Here is a 20687-nt window from a genome sequence, read left to right on the forward strand (position 1 = left end):
TCACGCCTCATTGACAATTCTTGCAAGCACTGGTTAACTGTTTATGCAACGAACCTACTGAACCACTTCCTCACAAGAGCTAATGCACTACAATTGGGGTATCTCTGGAGCAACACTCAATCCACTCATCCTGAGATGGAGACTTATCCCGTCCTCCCATTTTTATTTAATTCTGACAGGTATCACAAGATGATTTATTGTAAGACCTTTTGAAGTACACACATTGTAGTTACAGAAGGCTATATAGCAAATGTAAGTCCTGTAGTATTTATTACAGTATAGTGCATGTACAGCTATAGAATGTCTTAAAAGCTGTTCATAAGGTTATGAAAATGTTACATTTGTTAAGGCATATTGGTTTAAGTATTTTTAAGGCTCATGGTTATATATATAAACCTGCCTGGCTCAGTTGGTAGAACATGGCACTTGCAATGCCAGGGTTGTGGATTCAATTCCCATGGGGGGACCAGTACGAATGAAAATGTATGCACTTGCTACTGTAAGTCGCTCTGGATAAGCGCGTCGGCTAAATGATAAATGTAAATAACTGTCTCAATCTTCTGAATGCATATCATGGTTTTTCATTTTCCTGTGATAAGCTTTAGCTGGGGTCAGGGTTAGTCCCAGAAATAACGCCTGTGTTTTTCTGTCAACTGTATCCTGCTGCATCAGGAAAGTTCCAATCGCTAGGCACAGTTGGTGTCAATTCCCAACCAAAGGAGTGTAACAGGTGACATTAAGACCTTACATCACAAGGAGCTGGGGTCCTTCCTGAAGTGAAGAGTCAGGAGCTGAGGATCTTGTAGAGGGATGCCAGCTGCTGGTAGGTGTTCTCCCCCAGTGTGGACAGGGCAGAGCTGTACCTCCACACCACCTCCCCTGTCTGTGCATACAGGAAGCCTGTTGTCTCCCATAGTGAGGTGGTCAGTTCGCTACTCAGGCCGTGCACCATCTGACTGAGCTGGGACAGCAAGGAGAATCCCAGAGATGCTCCACCAACAGGATTCACCCACACTGCCGCCAGGAGCAGCAGCAGCCCCAGGAGCACCACAGGGGGAGTGGGATGGAGCTGCTGCCACAGATCATGGAACCGGCCTCCAGGTTGACTCCCTGCCTCTGTCCTAAGAACCGTCTCTAGAATTGTGGGCTTGGCACAGCAGCAGACCCGAGGCACCGGCCCTTCCTCCAGCCCTCCGATGGTCACCCCCACCCAGTGCTGCTCCAGGTACTCAGCAGCACGGGGGGTGATAGCGAGGGATGTGACTTCGGGCAGGGTGGCATTGACCAGTGCCTCCACCCTCTCCCGGAACAGATACACCTTCTCCAGGAAGACCAGGGGGGAGTCTTCATCCTCCACAGCTGAGCACAGAGACAACAAGTCCAGCTGCTCCTCCTGTGGGGAAGGGTGGCACCATAATATAGAATCAAAGGTGAGGAAGTGATGTCATAACACCCAACCCCAGGCTATACTTACCTGCAGCTCCTTCAGCCTCTGGATGAGTGGATCGTAGGCCAGCGACACCTCCATGCTTGCGGTGTCCAGGGCCACCATGAATGCCTCTTTCTTCCTGGCAAGCACCAGCTCCAGCCCTTGGAAGTACTGTTCCACGGCCTGCCGGTCCTGCCTCACTAGGCCCTCACAGCTGGCCTTCTCCTGCTCCAGCTGCTCCCCCAGCTCACACACCTTCAGGAAATAACACTTCAGGTTACCTACCCACAAATGGTCATTTGCTCAAACACATTAAATCCATTATTACTGACAAATCACCTCTGCCCAGCGGTGGTCTGAGAGCCTCCCCAGTAGGTGAGCGGGTGCCTGCCTTTCCCTGACGAAGGCTGCCTGCAGGTCATCGATGGGGTGTCCCTGGTGCTGGCCCACTGTTAGGCAGAAGCCACAAATGAGCTGGCGGTCCTGGACACAGTAGATGTTGAGGGGCTGTCGGTGGTGCTCAGGGCAGGAGGGGGGCTGTGGTTGGCTGTCCTTCTGGAACTGACGGGTAACGATGGGATTCAAATAAATGATATACCCCTTCATTATACTGTACCCTACTAAGATATGCCCTGATTGTGACTATGCCCTAAGATCAAAAAGTATTAAACAAATACCTTCTCAATGATGGCGCGGAGGGAGACATTTATGGGCAATGCATCAACACCTGTTGGCGGGAGCTCTACCACACTGCGGCAGTTGGGGCACTTGAGTGGGAGCCGCAGCGGACGCCAGATTGAATAGACGGCAGAGACTTGGAGTACGTTGTCCAGGCAGGACTTACAGAAGGTGTGGGAGCAGGGCAGGACCCGAGGATCAGCAAAGAGGGAATAGCACACAGAACATGTCAGGTCCTCCTCTAGGTTATCCATGGTGGGGTGATGGGAAAATTAGGCTCTGTGTACCTGGCTTGTTGCTGCTCTCGTAATTTAATGCATTGTTTAGCCTGTAATTAGAAGAGAGGAAAACACTTGAGTGTTCTAAATCAAGAGCGAAGATCAAAGGTTTGATTTGTCCTGACAAAGACTCCAAACCCACTTGGATTAATATTTGCAATCTAATTGCTGGTGATGAGTATTAAGTAAATCATAATGATTCATCAACAGTTACACACGGGTGGAGTTGCTTCCTGACAACCTGCAAAGTTTAGTGGTCAGTACTTATGTGGCCTTCTAGCATATTTACATACCGTACCGTACGTACCTCCAAACCTGGACAGCAGCGGATTACGACTTCACACCGGATGACTCCCACCTCACCGCTAGAAGCTATTTCAGTCTGACCGGATGATCAGCAGTTTCTACTGTCTCGGTCTAACCCATGTATAGGTTTGTAGGGCACTACAATTATTGCCACTTGCACATTGCTCTGCTACATACATCACACATAATGAATAACGCTGGTTGACTGAGATGAACAACATTGAGAGCCACATGAGAATTGTTTCAGAACAATAATTCATTCAAATGGGGATGAAATATGGTTAGTGTAATAGTGTTATATACAGGGCCGGCTCTAGCCTTTTGGGGGTCCTAAGCAAGATTTTGTTGGAGGGCCCCGACCAAGTGGGCAAAAATAAGTGGCCTCCCCTCTTTATAGCAGAGAGAAACATTTACATTTTTAAGTTAATTTCCTGCAATTCTACATATTTTGCCATTGGGGCGGAGAGAAAATTGACCAATTTTATAACAAATGTTATGCAATTCTATTCGGTTTGCAATGGGGCAGAGATTTTTGCAGTTTTAAAGCAAATTTCCTGCAATTCTACACATTTTTCCATGACATATGCCATGACATCTGAGTGAGAGTGACTAGCTAAATCAATGAGGGCCCCCTGCAGGTCAGGGCCCCTGGGCATGTACCTGGTCGATATTCGGACATGATTACCACAAGTTTAGATTACTGGCTAGGCTAATTTACCAATCTAAAAATTGTTAGCTGCTTGGCTTATTGAATGACTGACAAAAACTGCTGATTCAAAACCACATTTCGAACATGCACCTTGTGTATTCTACTATTCTAACTCTCAACAGTAAATTGCCAACCACAGTCCCTAAAAAAAAGTGGCTGAGGGCCCTAAGCAACCGCTTATGTTGCAAGCCGGCCCTGGTTACATAATGACTAGAGTGGTTTTTCTGAGACAGCTTGCCCAACTACAGTATAATGCAGTCGTTTGGCTAGTGTAGTGCAATTGACTGAAATGTAACATAAGTATTGGAAACACTAACAGCTCCAACTACCAGAGATCAAGACTACTAGTAATGTATTACATTGATAATGTGGGGACTTGCAAGAGCCCACTCATTTTGGTGGTAGGCTGCACTAAACTGTAACTGTACAAGACCCGGCACCTCAGGTTAGATTGCAGACAGGTAGATGCTCACGTGATCCTCCCAAACACCAGAGTGACACTATTCTTGCTGAATTAATAACGTGATAATGACAGCTATCTGTCAAGAATGACATTTCGCCTAAAGGTGTTTTGAGATTAATTTGGATTTATCACAATTTAGGCTACACGTATTTTTTACCTTCCTATTTGTGCGGCACTGTTGACAATGTACAACAATAGACATAACCTTTAACATGGACTTCGGGCACACTCCTACATTTCTTCCATGAATATCTTAATCAACAAAATAAAACAAAAGCCTGAAGACGCTGGAAAAACGCTGCCGGAAGTGTTTACGTTTGAAAGAAAACAACCGTGATGCCAATGTCTGCTTGACACAGATGGTTGGTCGGGCTGCATTTCAGCAAGGCAACTGCGCATTTTTTTGGTTTATCAAAAACTCGCTGTTGCAAACTTTATGATAGACACGATTGATAAAGCCTAGCTTTTTAATTTCACAAAGTACAGTATGTGTTTTATTTTCAAAACGCTCACCGATGCCCGGACTTCGAAAATACGTGCCTAAGATCCTCCTCTTGCTCGCGTCCTGTCCTCGGTCTGGTCCCGGACTATAGTATCCCAGTGCGCATGCGAATTACAGCCTTTTTCCTATCATGTGCCTCAAATTGAAATAAAGTGCAGTTACAAAGTAACTGACGATGGGGGTGTTGAGATACGGACGTACGATCCTCTTCTCATCACTCAGCTTGGTGACAAAAAGGGATGGGGGCGTGAGCATGCGGGTCTGGGCAGATGAGATGTAGGTAGTCATTGTTTGGTGTTTGTATTATATATTTTTTAAATAGTATCAAAGCGATACTACTTTCACCATAGCACAGCATCAAAAGAAGAATGAAATGCTGCAAATGACAGAACATCCTACATTAAACTGCAGAGGCAACAGGCATAAGCCTACCACAGTATACATGAACCATTAAAAGACAAGAAAAACAGACCATACCTGTGGGTTTCACTATTTATTTTCTTGAAGACAATCTAGCCTGTAGATCCAACTCAACAGGTTAACCACCATTTCATTTTTATTTTTTTGAAACCACATATTTGCTAACAAGGAATGCTGAAAAAAAAAAATAACTATGTTCAACAGAAGGTTATGATGACCACAAAGTGTAATCAATTTCTAGTCTTTTTTAAATTAACAAAGAAAAATGGGGCACCTAAATGGAAAACGGGGCAGGAGCAAGGGTTTGGGAGGTACAGCAAACTTGTTCATGAGTTCTCTTAGGTCAAGGAATAAGGCTCAACATTTATCATGAGCCACCCTGTCGAGGCTAGGGGGTCCAATCCCCGATACTTACCTTTCCCCAATTCAGGGGTGCCTCAAAATCAGGCAGAATAATTATTAACCCCTACAAAAAAAAAAAAAAAAAATTCAAATTCCCTAAAAATGGCTCAACATGAGTTGATTATGGCTACTACTGAATATAAAACAAAGGTTGTGGTTGGATGATGCATATTGTTGAAGGTGTTAGCAGGTCTGATTTGAGAGTCTAGCCACACCTTTTGAACGACTTCAGGCATCTCACTCTGCAGTACATGTGCAAAACTGTTCAGATTTATCTTCAAATCAGAAACTTAAGTCAGTAGGGGGAGACGGGTAACATTTAAACAGCACAGTTTACTAAAAAAAAAAATATTACACTGTGTACACAGCCTAAAGAAACTAAAAACCCCTCAAATGAACTGTGCTATAGTTAATTACATGCAAAGGTCATGAATCAAAGTTACATAAAATGGCAATTTTTTATTTCCCCTTGTGATAAGTCAAAGCTATGGCAACAATACTGCAAAAGCAGTGATTTTTGCTTCAAGAGAAAGAAAAAACATTAAATCATGCTAGGGGAGTACACAAGTCATTTGGTTGACAATAATGATGATGTCAGAATTTCACAGCATCAAACCCATATCGGGTGCAAAGGTATGGTTAATGTGGGGAGGTGGAATATGATCCTTATTAATCACCTCACATAAGCAATGAAAGTAAAAGCAGAAAATAAATTGTACACACTGGATGCAAAAAGAAAAGCCACCAAATGCATCTTAATACAATGCACCCGCTGCTCCACCTGCCAACAGCGTTGTCCAGTGTCAATTAATACAAATTAAAAACAAAACCCTTGTGATTACATGTTTTTTCATTTCCAATGTTCTTCCTTTCAGGGATTATTATCTGCCTCTTTAGAAGGCAGAATTTCTTCTCGTATTTTCCTTCGTTTGCGCTTCTCGGTTTTGTTACTCTTATGTTGTATGTATTTTGTTTCTCTCTGCATGCGTTCACATCCAGTCTTCTTGCACACTCCAGACACGCACACACGCCACTCGTCCATTCTCTTGCACACGCCCGCTGGACTCTGGCCCTGCCCACCGCCGCGGGGGGGAGGGGAGGGGGGAGACGCCCCATCGAGGGCCTCTGGTTGGAGGAGATGAACCTGGCTCCTCAGCACTGAGTCCAGACATTCATACACAATGGGTCCATTCACACACACGTCTGATGGCGTGGCCGATTGGGGGATGGGCGCACAGGAGGTGGCGCCCCCTCCGGTCGGAGGACCGCAGAATTGTTATATGGTTCATCTTACGCTTATTTTGTTGGTTTTCCTTTTGTGTTTGTTGCCTCAATTTCTTGATTTTGAAGTATTTGGTTCTCCCCGGGCTGACATCGCGTTTTTGTTGTCGTCATTGTAGTAGTTTTCCATTTTTTTTCCCGACAGCTCCAATAACATGGAAGTTACTTGGCGTGTCTCAACGCATTCGATGTAGATGTTTGTTTTTTTCAACATGTAGCCACTCACTCACACCCACTCGCCATCTCAAACTTCATTTGGGCTGGTTCCCCTGGAATGCCAAACGAAATCCACACATTTTCTCTCAGATAAGATGCAGCCACGGATCCCACGAGCCAAGCACAATGGATCTAATTTCTCTCACACTCTTTCGCTCTCTTTCTCTCCTAATTTGTTTTATGTTGAACAGAGTGCTGCATCGCAAACAAAACTCCAGACTCCCGAGATGCCTTCTAGAACTGGAACCCCTCTGTTGGCACGTTGGTGGAGGAATTGAAGCCGTACGTTCCCCCCTGGATCGCCTCCGGAACCAGGCTGGAGTCTTCATCAATCTGAACATCAGACAATAACTCAATCTATACCAATAAGACATTCCCCACAATGTAGTATGCAGTACCTTCCCCAACCAAAACATGACCATATTAGAGCTCTGACTTACATCATCAGATGAGAAGAACTGATCAATAATTTCATAGGCCAGTTTATAGATGTCTTCATTCTCATGATTCTGGAGCTGCTCCACCTTCTCCAGACCTGAGGGGCAGGGAAGAGAGATGGTTCAGCAGTCAAATCTACACAGCCACTGAGATACAAACACGATACTTCAACATAAACAGTTGGGAGGAACAATGACACTTGGAGTAACTGAGTGGGCTGGGCTCTGACCTCCACACTCCTCGATGAGGTTGGCGATGGTCTCGGCCTCGTCGTCGGCCATCTTGAGGATGTTGCTGAGGCCATCCAGGACCACCTGCACCACCTGAGCATCCTTCACTATCAGCAGGTTACAGAAGGGAGGGATCACCTGCTGCTGGATCAGGTACGCCACCTACAGGACCATAGAAGGGTCAGCTTGAGGCTTTACAAAATACATTATAAAAGGTGGGAATTCAAGTGTATGGATGTCAGGTGAGGTGTATGTGGTAAAGTGGGTAGGCCTCAGTTGAGCTCACCTGGTCCTTCCTCCCACTAATTGTCAGATTGCTGATGGCCCAGGCTGCTTCTTTCTGTGTTCCAAAGTCTCCCTGCAAAAACATTTGAATGAATATTTCCCCAGTATGATACTCTCATCACTGCTTCATTTTGTGCGAGAGAAAGCTCTGATGAAGAGATGAATGAGGCAGTGAAAGTGATGAAACAGACCTTGTCCAGAAGGTGGATGATCATGGGTACCAGGTTGGCGTCAATGACAGCCTGCACCTGCTGCTGGTTGCCTGCTGTGATGTTGGACAGGAACCACACTGCCTCCTGCAGGATGGGAGAAGAAACAGCAGCACTCAGTGTGACTACTCCTTCAAGTGTTTTGTGTGAGAGGCAGGGCGTACAGAGACTGAATAAAAAGTCAGTGTGTGAGCTAGAGTGTATGCATGTGTGTCAGGAGGACTGCAGAAATGGTGAGGAGTTCACACGTGGAATTCAAAGGTGTGTGGACTGAGCTAGATCAGACTCCAGGGGCCTGCTCAGAGCTGTGGCCCCTGGTCGAGATGGGGTGCTGGGGGCAGGGCAGGGGCGGTCGTGAGGCCCTAATCATTGGCTCAGTCACGGAGGGAGGGGCCTCTGTTTGAGTGACATGCCTCAGATGCACTCCGATATCAGCAGAGACCCATGGGTCTTCTGCGCCCACTACCCTTCACCCAGAAATACCACACACACAAACGCACTCACTTCTCACACTCTACCCACCGTCCCAGAAAACCCCAAAATCTACTCAAACTGCAATTTCCATCAGCTTCTTGAAGTCTCCTTGATACGGCTCTTCCATGATGCGAGTACCGAACTAATAGTTATATCCCCATTCACTGTCATTCATACAGCATTCACACTAGCACCATGTCTCTGATTTCATCACTTCTAGCATGATCAGTCACACTGACACACCTTCTGTGCTGTGGCAAGGTGAAGCGGTGCAGAGTATGTATTATGGTGTGTTTGTTACCTTATTGATCTTCTCCTTGGGGTGTGTGAGGAGAGAGGGGAAGTGTCCCAGGGCGTCACAGTTGAGCACCACCTGGGTCTGTTCATCTGTTCCAGTCACTATGTTGCCCACCGCCCGCAGTGCAGCAGTCTACAGAGAAACACACAATCAAGTTCCACATAGCAGTCAATACAAACAACTCCAAACATCAACAAACATTCATGCAACTAACTAAAGTAAGCAAACCAACCACCACCCAAAGAATGTTTGAGTATGAATATCAGCACAGTAACCACCAGACAAGGCATCAGGGCCAGGAGTAAGACCCATTCAAGTCCTGAGCAGTATCATCTCCAGGGCCAGCTAGGGCTGGGCGGTATACCGCATTTTACGATATACTGGTATTGATGAACGGACAGGTTTGGGTTTTTATGGTATTTGAATGTTTTTGTTTCTTTAATGTGATACGCCGTGTGTAACGTCCATTTTTATAGTTTACTTCGCTATTTGAGTCATCCCAATTGGCGCCACTTTCCAAAAAGCTGAGTCAGAGCAAAGGTAATTTGCTACACAGCCTGATATTACCAGTAGACCTAAATCGTCATGTTTGTGCAACAGTATCTTCTAAATCAAGAAGGAATACGCAAAGCATGAAGACGCTAAGAGAAAACATTCAACGTAGCCAAAGATTATAGGGTCCCCTAGGAAACACAAGACTTTGGTTCCTACCCTGTCATAATAACGCCTCCCTGGCAATTTAATTCGATGTCACATCAAATACTGTATTTAAAGTGCCCACTATTAATATTCTAACTAGAATAATCTATTTCCATGATTCCAACTTGTTTCTCTAAATCGCAAGTCAAATCACAATTGCAACATTTGGTTAAAAATAAGGCCTAGATTGTTTGCCCATATTGTGCAGTCCTACTTGGCAGCGTGGAAATTATGTCAAATGAGTGCAGGTAATACAGAAAATGATGAAAATACGGAATTGAAGTTGAATTGAACAGTATAAAACAATCAGAATGGAGAAAGACTCGTTGAAATCACTTAGAATATACGTGTTGCCACCCTAGGATCACTCACTACTCATAAAGCAAATGTACAACTTTTATTATTCAAAAACTAAAAATACAGTCCAATTGTATTTTTGTTATACTGTGATGATATTTTGGCAATATCGCCCAGCCCTAGAGTCAGCTTACCTACTGCACCATAGAAACTGACTTAGACACCCAACAGCCCCACCCGGCCAGACAGGAACCCATCTCAGATCAAAAGACTGCAGCTCAGGACAAGAGCTCTTCTCCAAACCCTAACCACCGCAGTGCACAGGTCTCCAAGTACCTGACCGAAAACAACCCCTTGCCCCGCCCCCTTCAGTGTCTGCAGACCTGAAGGTAACTGATATGGGTAAGTGATGTGATGGCTCTACCTATCCTTCTAATGAGCATAGAGAAGCCACCGCCATATTGCTTACACACCTATCTGATTCAATCACATCTGCAAACACAGCTATGGTCGGGCACGGCTCATTCCTTACAAAAGCAACCATTTCATTTGGTTGGCGTCAGTCTTCCTGAGCCCCACTGAGTAGGATGGAGCTGATCCTAGATGCTGATCTACGGACAGTTTCCTCGTTAACTTCACTAGGGTAGGGGGCAGCATTCGGAATGTTGGTTGAAAAGCGTGCCCAAATTAAACTGCCTGCTACTCAGGTCCAGAAGCTAGGATACGCATATAATTGGTAGATTTGGATAGAAAACACTAAAGTTTCCAAAACTGTTAAAATAATGTCTGTGAGTATAACAGAACTAATATGGCAGGCAAAAACCCGAGGAAAATCCATCCAGGAAGTACTATTATTTTGAAAGGCTGTTTTTCCCATTGAAAGCCTATCCACCATACAAAGACTTAGGACCCAGTTCACAATCTCTATGGCTTCATCTACATGTGGCCAGCCTTTAGGCATTGTTTCAGGCTTTTACTCTGAAAAATGAGGGAGATACAGCACTTTCAATGAGTGGACAGTGGAAATTTCCAGACATGAGTCCTGCGCGTGATCGGGAGCGCGCCTTTCTTGTTTCTCCTTTTCTATTGACGAAGCTATTGCCCGGTTGAAATATTATTGATTATTTATGTCTAAAACAACCTGAGGATTGATTTTAAACATCGTTTGACATGTTTCTACAAACTTTTATTGTACTTTTTGACTTTTCGTCTGGATGTTGAGAGCGCGCTTTGTGCCTTTGGATTACTGAACTAAACACACCAACAAAACTGAGGTTTTTGGACATAAAGAGGGACATTATCGAACAAAACGAACATTTATTGTCTAACATGGAGACCTGGGAGTGCCACCAGATGAAGATCAAAGGTAAGTGATTCATTTTAACGCTATTTCTGACTTTTATGACACCTCTCCTTGGTTGGAAAATGGCTGTATGGTTTTTGTGGCTAGGCGCTGACCTAACATAATCTCATGGTATGCTTTCGCTGTAAAGCCTTTTTGAAATCTGACAAAGCGGCTGGATTAACAAGACGTTTATCTTTAATCCTATGTATAACACTTGTATCTTTCATCAATGTTTATGATGAGTATTTCTGTAATTTGATGTGGCTCTCTGAAATTTCATCGGATGTTTGTTTGACACAATGATTACTGAACATAACGTGCCAATTTCAACTGAGGTTTTTTGACATGAGGGACATTATCGAACAAAACAAACATTTATTGTGTAACATGAAGTCCTGTGAGTGCCATCTGATGAAGATCAAAGGTTAATGATTCATTTAATCGCTATTTCTGACTTTTGTGAGCCCTCTCCTTGGCTGGAAAATGGCTATATGGTTTTCTGTGGCTAGGCGCTGACCTAACATAATCGCATGGTGTGCTTTCGCCGTAAAGCCTTTTTGAAATCGGACACAGTGGTTGGATTAACAAGAAGTTTATCTTTAAAATGGTGTATAATACTTGTATGTTTGAGGAATTTTAATTATGGGATTTCTGTTGTTTTGAATTTGGCGCCCTGCAATTTCACTGGCTGTCGTCGAGGTGGGACGCTACCGTCCCACTGATACCAGAAAGGTTAAAGATGAGACTTGTGGGGCTAAGCTGATCCTAGATCTGTGGCCGACGGGCATCTCTGTGTCTCCGTACCTGGACTTTGACCTCCTGGTGGCTAAGCAGGGGCACCAGGTTGGGCACAATGCCTGAGTCGATGACCATCTGAATCTGCTCGTTGCCAGCGTCTGTCAGGTAGGACAGAGCCCACACTGTGTCCACCAGGATCTACAGGGGTCAACACAGGGTCACAGGGCCCAAAAACAAAACATTCACTGATTCATCAACATATAGATCATGCATTAATATCTGCTTGTGGTTATTTAAATGGGGAAATCAATGTCAACTTTTACTAAAATCGGGTTGTCTTCCTGAATACAATCAGTGATTGAGGAACTCACATTAACATCAGTGTGGTGGATCAGCACACAGAGAGCTGGAAGAATCTGAGAGAGAAAAGAGGGAGAGAGGAAGAGAGTCAGTGAGAGAGATAACAAAATGACAGGAATAGGATATTCCCACTGGGGATGTGTCAAATGGACAATATTTATGTTTAAACAGCCATTTGGTGGGGGGTGTCTGTTAAAATGATATGGAAAATTCATAAGAGTTGAGCCTCACGCTTCAACGCTCTTAGTTGTTTCAGAAATTGACCCACTAACTTTATTCATTCAACTTACATAGCGTAATTCATTATATAAAGAAATAAAGGGATGTAAAGCAACAACAAAAATCAAGCAATTTAAAAACAAATAATCCTCATGAGTTGATCAACAGTCAAGAGACTGAAGGATGAAGGATGAGAAAACCTTTATAGCCCATCGTCTAGTTAGGTTATAACACTGAAAATATATGTTTTGTGATAACTGCAACGATTTTAATTTTGTGGGGGAAAAAAAAACATTTTCGGTTAGGGATTCCTCTTAACATTAAGGATCCCAATTTCCCACGCCTTTTTTCTAAGGGGCTTATGGCAGTTTAGAGACATGGTCCAGTATTATCTAGCAGTGATACCTCTTCCAGACATGCCGCTCTGAGCACTAAATCAGCCCTCATTTCACCAGCTTAGGAGCACACCTGCTGGGTACTGACTAATCCTGCTCTCTCCCTCCATTCATCCCACTGACAACTAGCCAACTACTGATCAATCCCACCATCTCTCACATTAGGGGAGAGAGAGACATTGGCAGGAAACAGGAATGAAACAGGAGCCAGGAGGACAGAGAGACAGATTGATACATACACCCCAGGGGCACACCCTGTACATAATGCTCAGGTTCAACAACACACTGACAGAGAGACTCAGATCAACAGACAGACTAACAGAGCCAGTAACTCCTGGACAGTGTGCAAAGGTCATTTTGCCAGGACAGACTGACCATGATCAAGGTGGCACAAACACTCCCTCTCTTACCTCCTGGATGGTCTCCATGGGTGGTGGTGGGTCCTTGTGGCGGCAGAGGTTGACCATGACCCAGGTGACGTTACGGAGGAAGGTGATGGGGATAGAGGGGCTGATGAAGGACAGCAGGGGCTTCACCACGCCAAGACTGATCACATAGTCCCTGCACTGGGGGCCGTCGCCTACGAACAGAGATTGTTTGTGAAACTCTCACCGATGACGCCTTGAGACAAACAGAGAATCCCTGAGCCATTCCCACAATCAGCCTCCATTGTTAGAGAGACACAGAGAAGGATCCAGACTCACCTATGATGTTGCCCAGGGCCCAGACCGCCTGCTCACACACATTCTGGTGAGGAGAGTGCAGCAGCCTCAGGAACAGTGGCACAGCATCTGCAGGACAAGAAATGCTCTAATTAATTTTTAATAGCTAACTCCATCACCAAAGACTACAAATAATCTGCCTTTCAGGGGCACATAAACTACAAATCCAAGACCTGTTAGGCATGATGATAGAAAATCCCACTTTGCCCCCAGAAAGTAGTGGCAGTGGTTGCGCTGATATTATAAGCTGGTACTTACTGGACTGGACCACTGCCTGGGTCTGCTCTGAGGTTCCTGAGGCAATGTTGGTCAAAGCCCAGGCAGCTTCAAACTGTAGAGATGGACTGGAGACAGAGGCAGAAGTGAGATGGAGGAGGTAGAAAGAGAGAGGGAGGGATAGAGAGAGGGGGAAAAAATGAGTGTGATGGAAAGGGTTCTTATTCCATCCGTCAGTGGTTCTAACAATCCTCACATCTGTTTATGAAAACATTTGCATTGCAACATACTTTCATCATCATCCGAAGAGATCCATTCTCAGTGCAGTGACGCTTAGCTTACATTCACTGCAGCACTGCTTAGGTCACAACCACTTGTATTATATAACACACAGAGTAATTATAACACAAAGTAAAGCCCTGCTTACTTGTCATCTCTGTCCAGACAGTGCACCAGGATGGGGAGAATGCCAGACTTGATCAGGTCATCTATGGGAGGGTTACGGTCACTAGACAATAGCTTCCTGCAGGAAGAAAATGGCCATTATTCACACATACTTGCACTTAAGATACACCAAAACATAAAATAAAGGAATGTGAAATGTAAACATCTGAGTTGTTGCACAACACCGGTGCTGTTGACTACAGACATGACAATGCAATCTCACAATGATTACACAAGACCAGCGACAATGACACAGAACTAAGTCTAGCATGTTCGCCGGAAACCATGAAATAATTTGTAGGCTATGCTCCAGAACATGCCACTCCACAACCTTCTAGAGATGGGTTTTGGAACCATGTTTGAGTGTGAATCACCATGGCAACCAGCAGAGCCGGGTGTAGGAGGAGAGAGTTCCTACCTTGCAGCCTGCACGGCACTCAGCTGAACTCCCTGGTTATCACTGGTGGCATTCTGCAACACAACAGCACACAGGGAATCACATACTGCGGAAGCAAATCCATGTCTAAGAAATGTTTCAAAATTGGAAGTGCACTTACTTGTACTATTGCTTCAAGAGAGGTGTTTTGCTGCAAGATAAAAGGAGATATTTGGTTAGGGAACAATTTATTTTGTCTATGTCAAACACGGCCAGTGGAAACGTAATGGTTTGTTTGCACTGTGGCCACACCTTGGGAGGCAGTCCTGACTAGGAAGAACAAGTCCGAATGCCTGGAGACACTAATCAGGCCGACAGGAATGTCAACACGGGCCAAACATTGTACATTACAAATCCTAAAAAAAGATACTATAAAAAAAAAAAAACACAGTACAGTTAATAGTCATCCTATTTTGTTCATATTTTATTGCAACAAGAGGTCCCCTCACATTTCTTTTGGAGTGCATGTGGATATCTTTTAGCTAACAGTTCTAGGCACTCAGTCTTTACCATATATCTAATTCACCTGTTAATCCCTATCACACCAGTGATTACCTCAAGGAAGGAAGGAAAGCCATGCTCTCTGGAGGATCACAGAGGAAAATGACAGAGGGCCAATCAGAACGTACCGATCTGAAGTCTCCGTCGGCATCAGAGTCTTCGCAGGTGTCCTCATGGGGCACGTTTCTCCTCTTCAGCAGGTGTTCGTCTCTTTTGTTCTGCAGAGAGCAGAGCAAGACAGCCATCTCAACGTACATGCATCAGCATGGCAACAGGCTCAACTATTAAACAAGCACTTAAAGGGATACTTTGAGATGTAAGCAGATACCCATAGACTTCCAATCATTGCGCTAACACTACTTAGCATTGGCTTCAAACTACCATCAGACAGGACAGAAATAAAAACAGTATCCACAAGTTCATCTGACTCTGGGTAAGTAGATAAAGGGCCTTATTGCCAAAATCCCGAAGTATCCCTTTAAACCCATCTTTAATACCCTGATTGAAATGCATTTGTATCTCGTCTGACATAGATTAAAGGAAAGAAGTTGAACGATTACCTTGCGGAGTTCCACCACCACCTCTGTCCTCTGTCTTCTCATCGTCTATTGCGGAGAAAACCCATACATTAGCCTAGTCCAAACATAGACTGTATGTGTGCCTGATTATTTGTTGATACTTCCACAATCCACACGCAAAACATAAATTAGATGTTTATCCTCCCAATATGATGAGATGATGGCATCCTGTGTATTTGTGCTTAGAGAGCTGTTCAGAGTCAGATTGTTCATCCACAGCTTTGATGGCACAGTGATAGAACCAGCCTGCCATACCACTGCCTGAAATCCCCAGCTCACACTCGCATAACACAGACCTCATTTACATAGACTGACTTAACACAGATCTCAACTACTGGTGTTTTGTATGTAAGGGCTCATGTTAATAATGGGTGGTAATACGAGGGACCACTTTCAAGCACCTGATTGACAGACATTACATTTCTTATAAAGACTCATTAAATAATTTGCTGTCATAAAATACTGGCCTTTGTCCATTTGTCATGATTGGATGATATAGTGAAAGTACGAAGTTAAATTCTTCTGTCTAGAAGGGCCCTGCCCATTTCCTTCTTATACTCCCACTCCACAGTGAAGTGGCAGACAGTGCATCACTCAAATATGATCAGCACTTCTATCATGTGTTGGTGTGATATAGCCTAGTTATGCATGTTAGTTGTTATGCAAGCAATATTCTTGTTTCCATTGCAAACAATGCCCCTGCCATTGACTAGCCATATTACATCATCATTAAAAAGAGGCAGGCACTTCTTCTCATCTAGCTTAAACATAATACATAGGCCTAGCTAGTATAAAGTGTTCCTCTATCATCTGTTCCCCTTGCCTATAATAATTTAGCTTCCACTAGTTTGAACTGAAAATGTAGCTAAGTTGAAGAAGCCTTGGGTGTTGGTGTGGTGCCCTTGCACCCAGTCTGGAATGGTCTGGGGGGAAATAGCTTTGGGACAACATCGGGAGTCTGTATATTGGTTGGACTCCCTGAGTTGTAAAATAACCCTACCACAATAAAGCCAGCTTCACCAAAAAAACGTTTCCTGACAATAAAGGCATGTGCATAATCTCTAGGAACTCTACATATTGTGGTAGGTTTATTTTCTATCGCCACCCATCAGAAGGATTCACAACTCTGGGAGTCCAACCAAAAACAGCCCCCCGATGTTGTGTTCCAAAGCTATGGAAAACACTGATTAGTATAATGTAATGTTAATGTTTAACTGTCCTACACTTGCTATCCATCTACCTCACAATGGCTATAACTTTCGTTATGGGTCTACCAAGGCCCGCAAAGGGACCCTGACCAGCTACATTCCGCCATTGTTTTGATGAGCTACGCTAGCATGTTAACTAGTAACCTAGCTAGCTACCAACAGCGGGTACTGGCTAACTAGACATTATTCAATATTTGTAGTTAAAGAAGCTGCCAACTAGTAAGCGGCTAACATACACCATTACGTTTGACACTTGGAACATCTAACTACGAAACTAAAGTTAAATTGACAAACTCAGTTGGGTGGCTAACGTTAGCTACCTAAATTGATCTAGCTATCGTTAGCTAGTATAGTTGAGGTCTTTACTGCGTAATTTTCTATTTGAGGTCATTAGTTAGCTAGCCAACGGTAGGTACCAGTTTTAAAATCTTAAATGGCTACAAGGATATATACCATCTGATAATTGCGTGTAAATTAGTTGGCTAGCTAACTACATAGCTAGCTAGTTGTAGCCGGGGAGGGGTGGTACATTATAGCTGGCTAGCTAACTACATACTTAGCTAGCTAACGTTAGTTAATCCAAACCACAGAGGTGGCTGACTAGCGCAGTCGTTAGAAGGGGATACGAATCTCGTTTAGAGAACCACGTTATCCCCTCGAAAAGATGTGGTTAAGTATATCAATTCCAAACTGGATGGGTTGTCTGACACAGTTACCTAACTACATTTCAGATGACTGTCGTATAGTAAATATTGCTAGCTAGAACAGCGTGTTTGTTAGTGTACCATTGCTATCACGGCCTGTAGACTAACTAGCTACCAGTTTAGTTTAGATGGACCTGGAAGTCGTTTGCTAACTCGGTTAGCTGGGGACGTTTCACGGGTTGTGGATTACTTTTATTCTGGTTCAGAAAGTCGGGTGGATTGATAGAAAGGCCTTGGTCTATTTGACGATCAGATAAGGCCTGGTTTGGCCTGGGTGCAAAGTTCCAGATCCTGAAAATTACAAACGACGTCACACAGCGCAGCCCCAAGCAACAAAATAGCGCATATGAAAAGGGACCCATCGACGGAATCAGTATACTTTACCTCCAAATCGCGACCCTTGTTCTTGAAATTCTTCAGCCGCTGGTTGTCTAGTTTCTCGTTGTCAGACATGTTAGCAATTTTAGCTATGTTTTAACACCGTTTGAAATGAATCAGCTACTCCTTTCGAGTTCTTTTTTTCAGGCCTTTCAGTTACCGGACTATTTTTTTGTTGGTCTGTCCGCGGTGCATACTGGGAATGCCGGTCGTAGAGACACAGCCTCGCTCTGGCGTAGAAGGGTGGGGAATTCCCGTTATTGCTCACTCATTGGTCTCGCGAAATAGGTTATTATTCCTCACTAGGTCGCGCTGTGGTTCTCAGCTAGTTCAGACCACCACACTGTACTGATCTGTCAATCAGTGCATTTTGGTAACGTGTTAGTAGGCCTAAACAGTTACTAGTCTTATATTGATATCGATATAGACTTATTCCATATCGGTGCTGCCCATCATTAATAAATATCAAGTTGTCTTGCCTTCTTGACCCTGAAACTATCTATAGTAGTCACTATGGCAACAATCAGAAATGTCGCTCGGTACCAACTGCCGAAGTCAGGTGGCAAAACTGTTATTTCACTTATTTAAATAATACATGAACGTTAACAATGCCCAGAATAGTTTTTTTCTCTCCAGAATAGACTATAAGCACATAGCTAGTAACGTTACAACAGTAAGTTAACGCGTTGGTCGTTAACGTTAGCTATGACTGTTACAATTAGCGAAAGTAAGATTAATACCATCAAATATGTTGTTTTCAATGTTGTGCATTATAGTGAGCTTCATTGTGTATAGGCATACATACCTGCAGGTCCATTTGGTTAACACTTAATATTTCCAGGGCAATACAAGTTGTCTAAAGTGCAAAGTTCTCCAGTTTCATCTACAAATTGTTGTGTCCCATAAAAAACACTTCCTTAGATTCTAGAATGTGGAACATGGAACTAAAATCTAATTTGATGTTACAGAGCCAATTCCAATTGAACTCTACCTTTTTTTTATGGAATATATGGGACATACTTTCATTATGGAAGCATTGTTTTGGGACATGTTTATCATTCTAATCCACAGATATCACACACTCTTTTGAGATCTCTCAATCAGTGTGATATCTCAATCAGTGTATTTGGTATAATTTCTTGTAATTTCTAAACTAAAGAAGTCTGTAAATGTTGTATATTGCTCTCTCATTAGGGTTTTGTGATTTGTGATGTTGTTCAGTCCATTTGAATACTTGCATTATTCCCCTGTTCGCTCCAGATAAATTAGTCTACAAAATAACTGTGCAGGCTAAATGCATTGCATCTGATTCTGGTCATGACTATGTAAAATATTCAATAGTCTATATTTCTGCCTTGAAAAGTAACACCTTCAATATCTATGAGTGGTTTTTAATTTATAATTTAAAAAATCACAAGGAAATACAGAAATTCACATTGATGTATCAAAAACACTTTTGAACAATCAACAAACGTGCAAAATGATAGCTTTCAGCGTTAGATACGTTGGGATCTCAAGTTTGTTCTGGAGAGTCTTGTCCCCATATTCAAGAATGAGTGGGTCAGAATGATCTAACACAGGGCATTTTAAATCGGATACTCTGCTCAAAATAATCCAGAAGAAGAATAAAAAATAATCCAAGGGAGATTATTACACCCATCAATAAGGGTTTTATAATCACTGGTTTTAGCTGCAGCCCAGGCCTTGAGTCTTGGTCATCAGCGTAATGGCTTTGGGTTTCAGTTGTTTTACTGTGTTCTTTATATCTGCCTTAGTCTGCTTTAGTGAAGTCTTCAACAGATAGGCAACCCTTCTGAAGCCTTCCTCCAGGCCCACACCAGTCTTCCCAGAGCACGGCTGGACAAACCAATCCCTGTTTCCATATACCCTCCTCAGGTCCAACCTGTGGGTGATCTCCTGTGGGCTTGCTGCCCCGGGGAGGTCCTGCTTATTGGCCAGCACCACCAGAGGAAGGCTTTTTAGACTCCTGCTCCTCAGCACCTGTTGTGTGATGTAAAAGACCAGTATACACATTATTATACCCCATAACAACATGGCCTAATATGACAAGAAAGAGATCTGGATATGACCTGTAATTTATTTACATTCATGCATCAGGATAAGGCTAAAAAAAGTTTTATTATGAATAAATAATGACCTGATGGAGCTCTTTCTTTGCCTCATCCAAACGCCTGCGGTCCCAGCTGTCCACCACAAACACGAGGGCCTCCGTGCCCGGGTAGTGGTGCTTCCAGTGGGGCCTCATCCTCTGCTGGCCTCCCACGTCCCACACGGTCAACCCCGGACCCCTCGCCTCCGTCTCCAGCATCTCCACGTTGAAGCCCACGGTGGGCACGGTGATGACAGACTCGTTGTACTTGAGCTTGTAGAGCAGGGTGGACTTCCCCGAGCCGTCCAGGCCCAGCATCACAATCTGAGCCTGATGAGGGGGTTTAGACCCATGCAGTCCCATGCTCAACCCAAACACAGGTCCTGTTGTCTGGAGAAGAAGGCTGGCTTGTGTTGTTGTTGCTGCCTCAGCTCTGTGCAGCAATGCCCTGCCCGCAGTTACTTTGTGCTCTGCTCTGTAAGCTCTGTCTTTTTCTGAGCTCTGGCTGTGATGAATCCCCTCTTATAAAGGCAGGGTGCAAATCAGAATGGCTTATGTACACCAAGGAGGCAGCAAGACCACTCCTCCTGTTGTTGTAAGATGCTCAAGTCATTACGCAGCTTTCGGTAAAGCTTTTTATGTCTCTGGTGATGGTTCAGGTTAGAGCCTCTGTGTCTTGTATTACTATTGCACTGCTGAAAGATTCACCTGCTTCAGAC

The 20687-nt window shown here is 44.0% G+C and overlaps 3 protein-coding genes across 4 annotated transcripts; all 3 read right to left on the reverse strand.

Annotated features, from left to right (window-relative positions):
• Window positions 1–131: 131 nt before the first annotated feature.
• On the reverse strand, window positions 132–4566 carry LOC106580965 (tripartite motif-containing protein 59). 2 transcript variants are annotated; one of them, XM_014162566.3, is made up of 5 exons: window positions 4377–4566; window positions 2107–2435; window positions 1769–1990; window positions 1475–1684; window positions 132–1393 (listed from the first exon to the last, which is right to left on the reverse strand). In XM_014162566.3, the coding sequence occupies exons 2-5, from the start codon at window positions 2359–2361 to the stop codon at window positions 785–787; spliced, it is 1296 nt and encodes a 431-aa protein (XP_014018041.2). In that variant the 5' UTR covers window positions 2362–2435; window positions 4377–4566; the 3' UTR covers window positions 132–784. The 2 variants fall into 2 exon arrangements, with proteins under 2 accessions (XP_014018041.2, XP_014018042.2); XM_014162567.3 differs by lacking the exon at window positions 4377–4566 and adding an exon at window positions 2693–4366.
• Window positions 4567–4845: 279 nt separating this feature from the next.
• On the reverse strand, window positions 4846–18111 carry LOC106580964 (importin subunit alpha-3). The gene is made up of 17 exons (XM_014162565.3): window positions 17865–18111; window positions 15551–15595; window positions 15119–15208; window positions 14611–14640; window positions 14472–14524; window positions 14037–14132; window positions 13652–13737; window positions 13376–13462; window positions 13082–13251; window positions 12069–12113; window positions 11764–11895; window positions 8622–8750; window positions 7829–7933; window positions 7639–7710; window positions 7352–7514; window positions 7125–7219; window positions 4846–7017 (listed from the first exon to the last, which is right to left on the reverse strand). Exons 1-17 carry the CDS (start codon window positions 17931–17933, stop codon window positions 6919–6921), a joined length of 1566 nt encoding a protein of 521 aa, XP_014018040.1. The 5' UTR covers window positions 17934–18111; the 3' UTR covers window positions 4846–6918.
• A 1124-nt stretch (window positions 18112–19235) lies between these two features.
• Window positions 19236–20478, reverse strand: LOC106580971 (ADP-ribosylation factor-like protein 14). The gene is made up of 2 exons (XM_014162574.3): window positions 20017–20478; window positions 19236–19859 (listed from the first exon to the last, which is right to left on the reverse strand). Exons 1-2 carry the CDS (start codon window positions 20329–20331, stop codon window positions 19545–19547), a joined length of 630 nt encoding a protein of 209 aa, XP_014018049.3. The 5' UTR covers window positions 20332–20478; the 3' UTR covers window positions 19236–19544.
• Window positions 20479–20687: the final 209 nt, after the last annotated feature.

This window comes from Salmo salar, chromosome 20, assembly GCF_965601325.2.
Source record: "Salmo salar chromosome 20, fSalSal1, whole genome shotgun sequence".
Classification (NCBI taxonomy): Eukaryota; Metazoa; Chordata; class Actinopteri; order Salmoniformes; family Salmonidae; genus Salmo; species Salmo salar.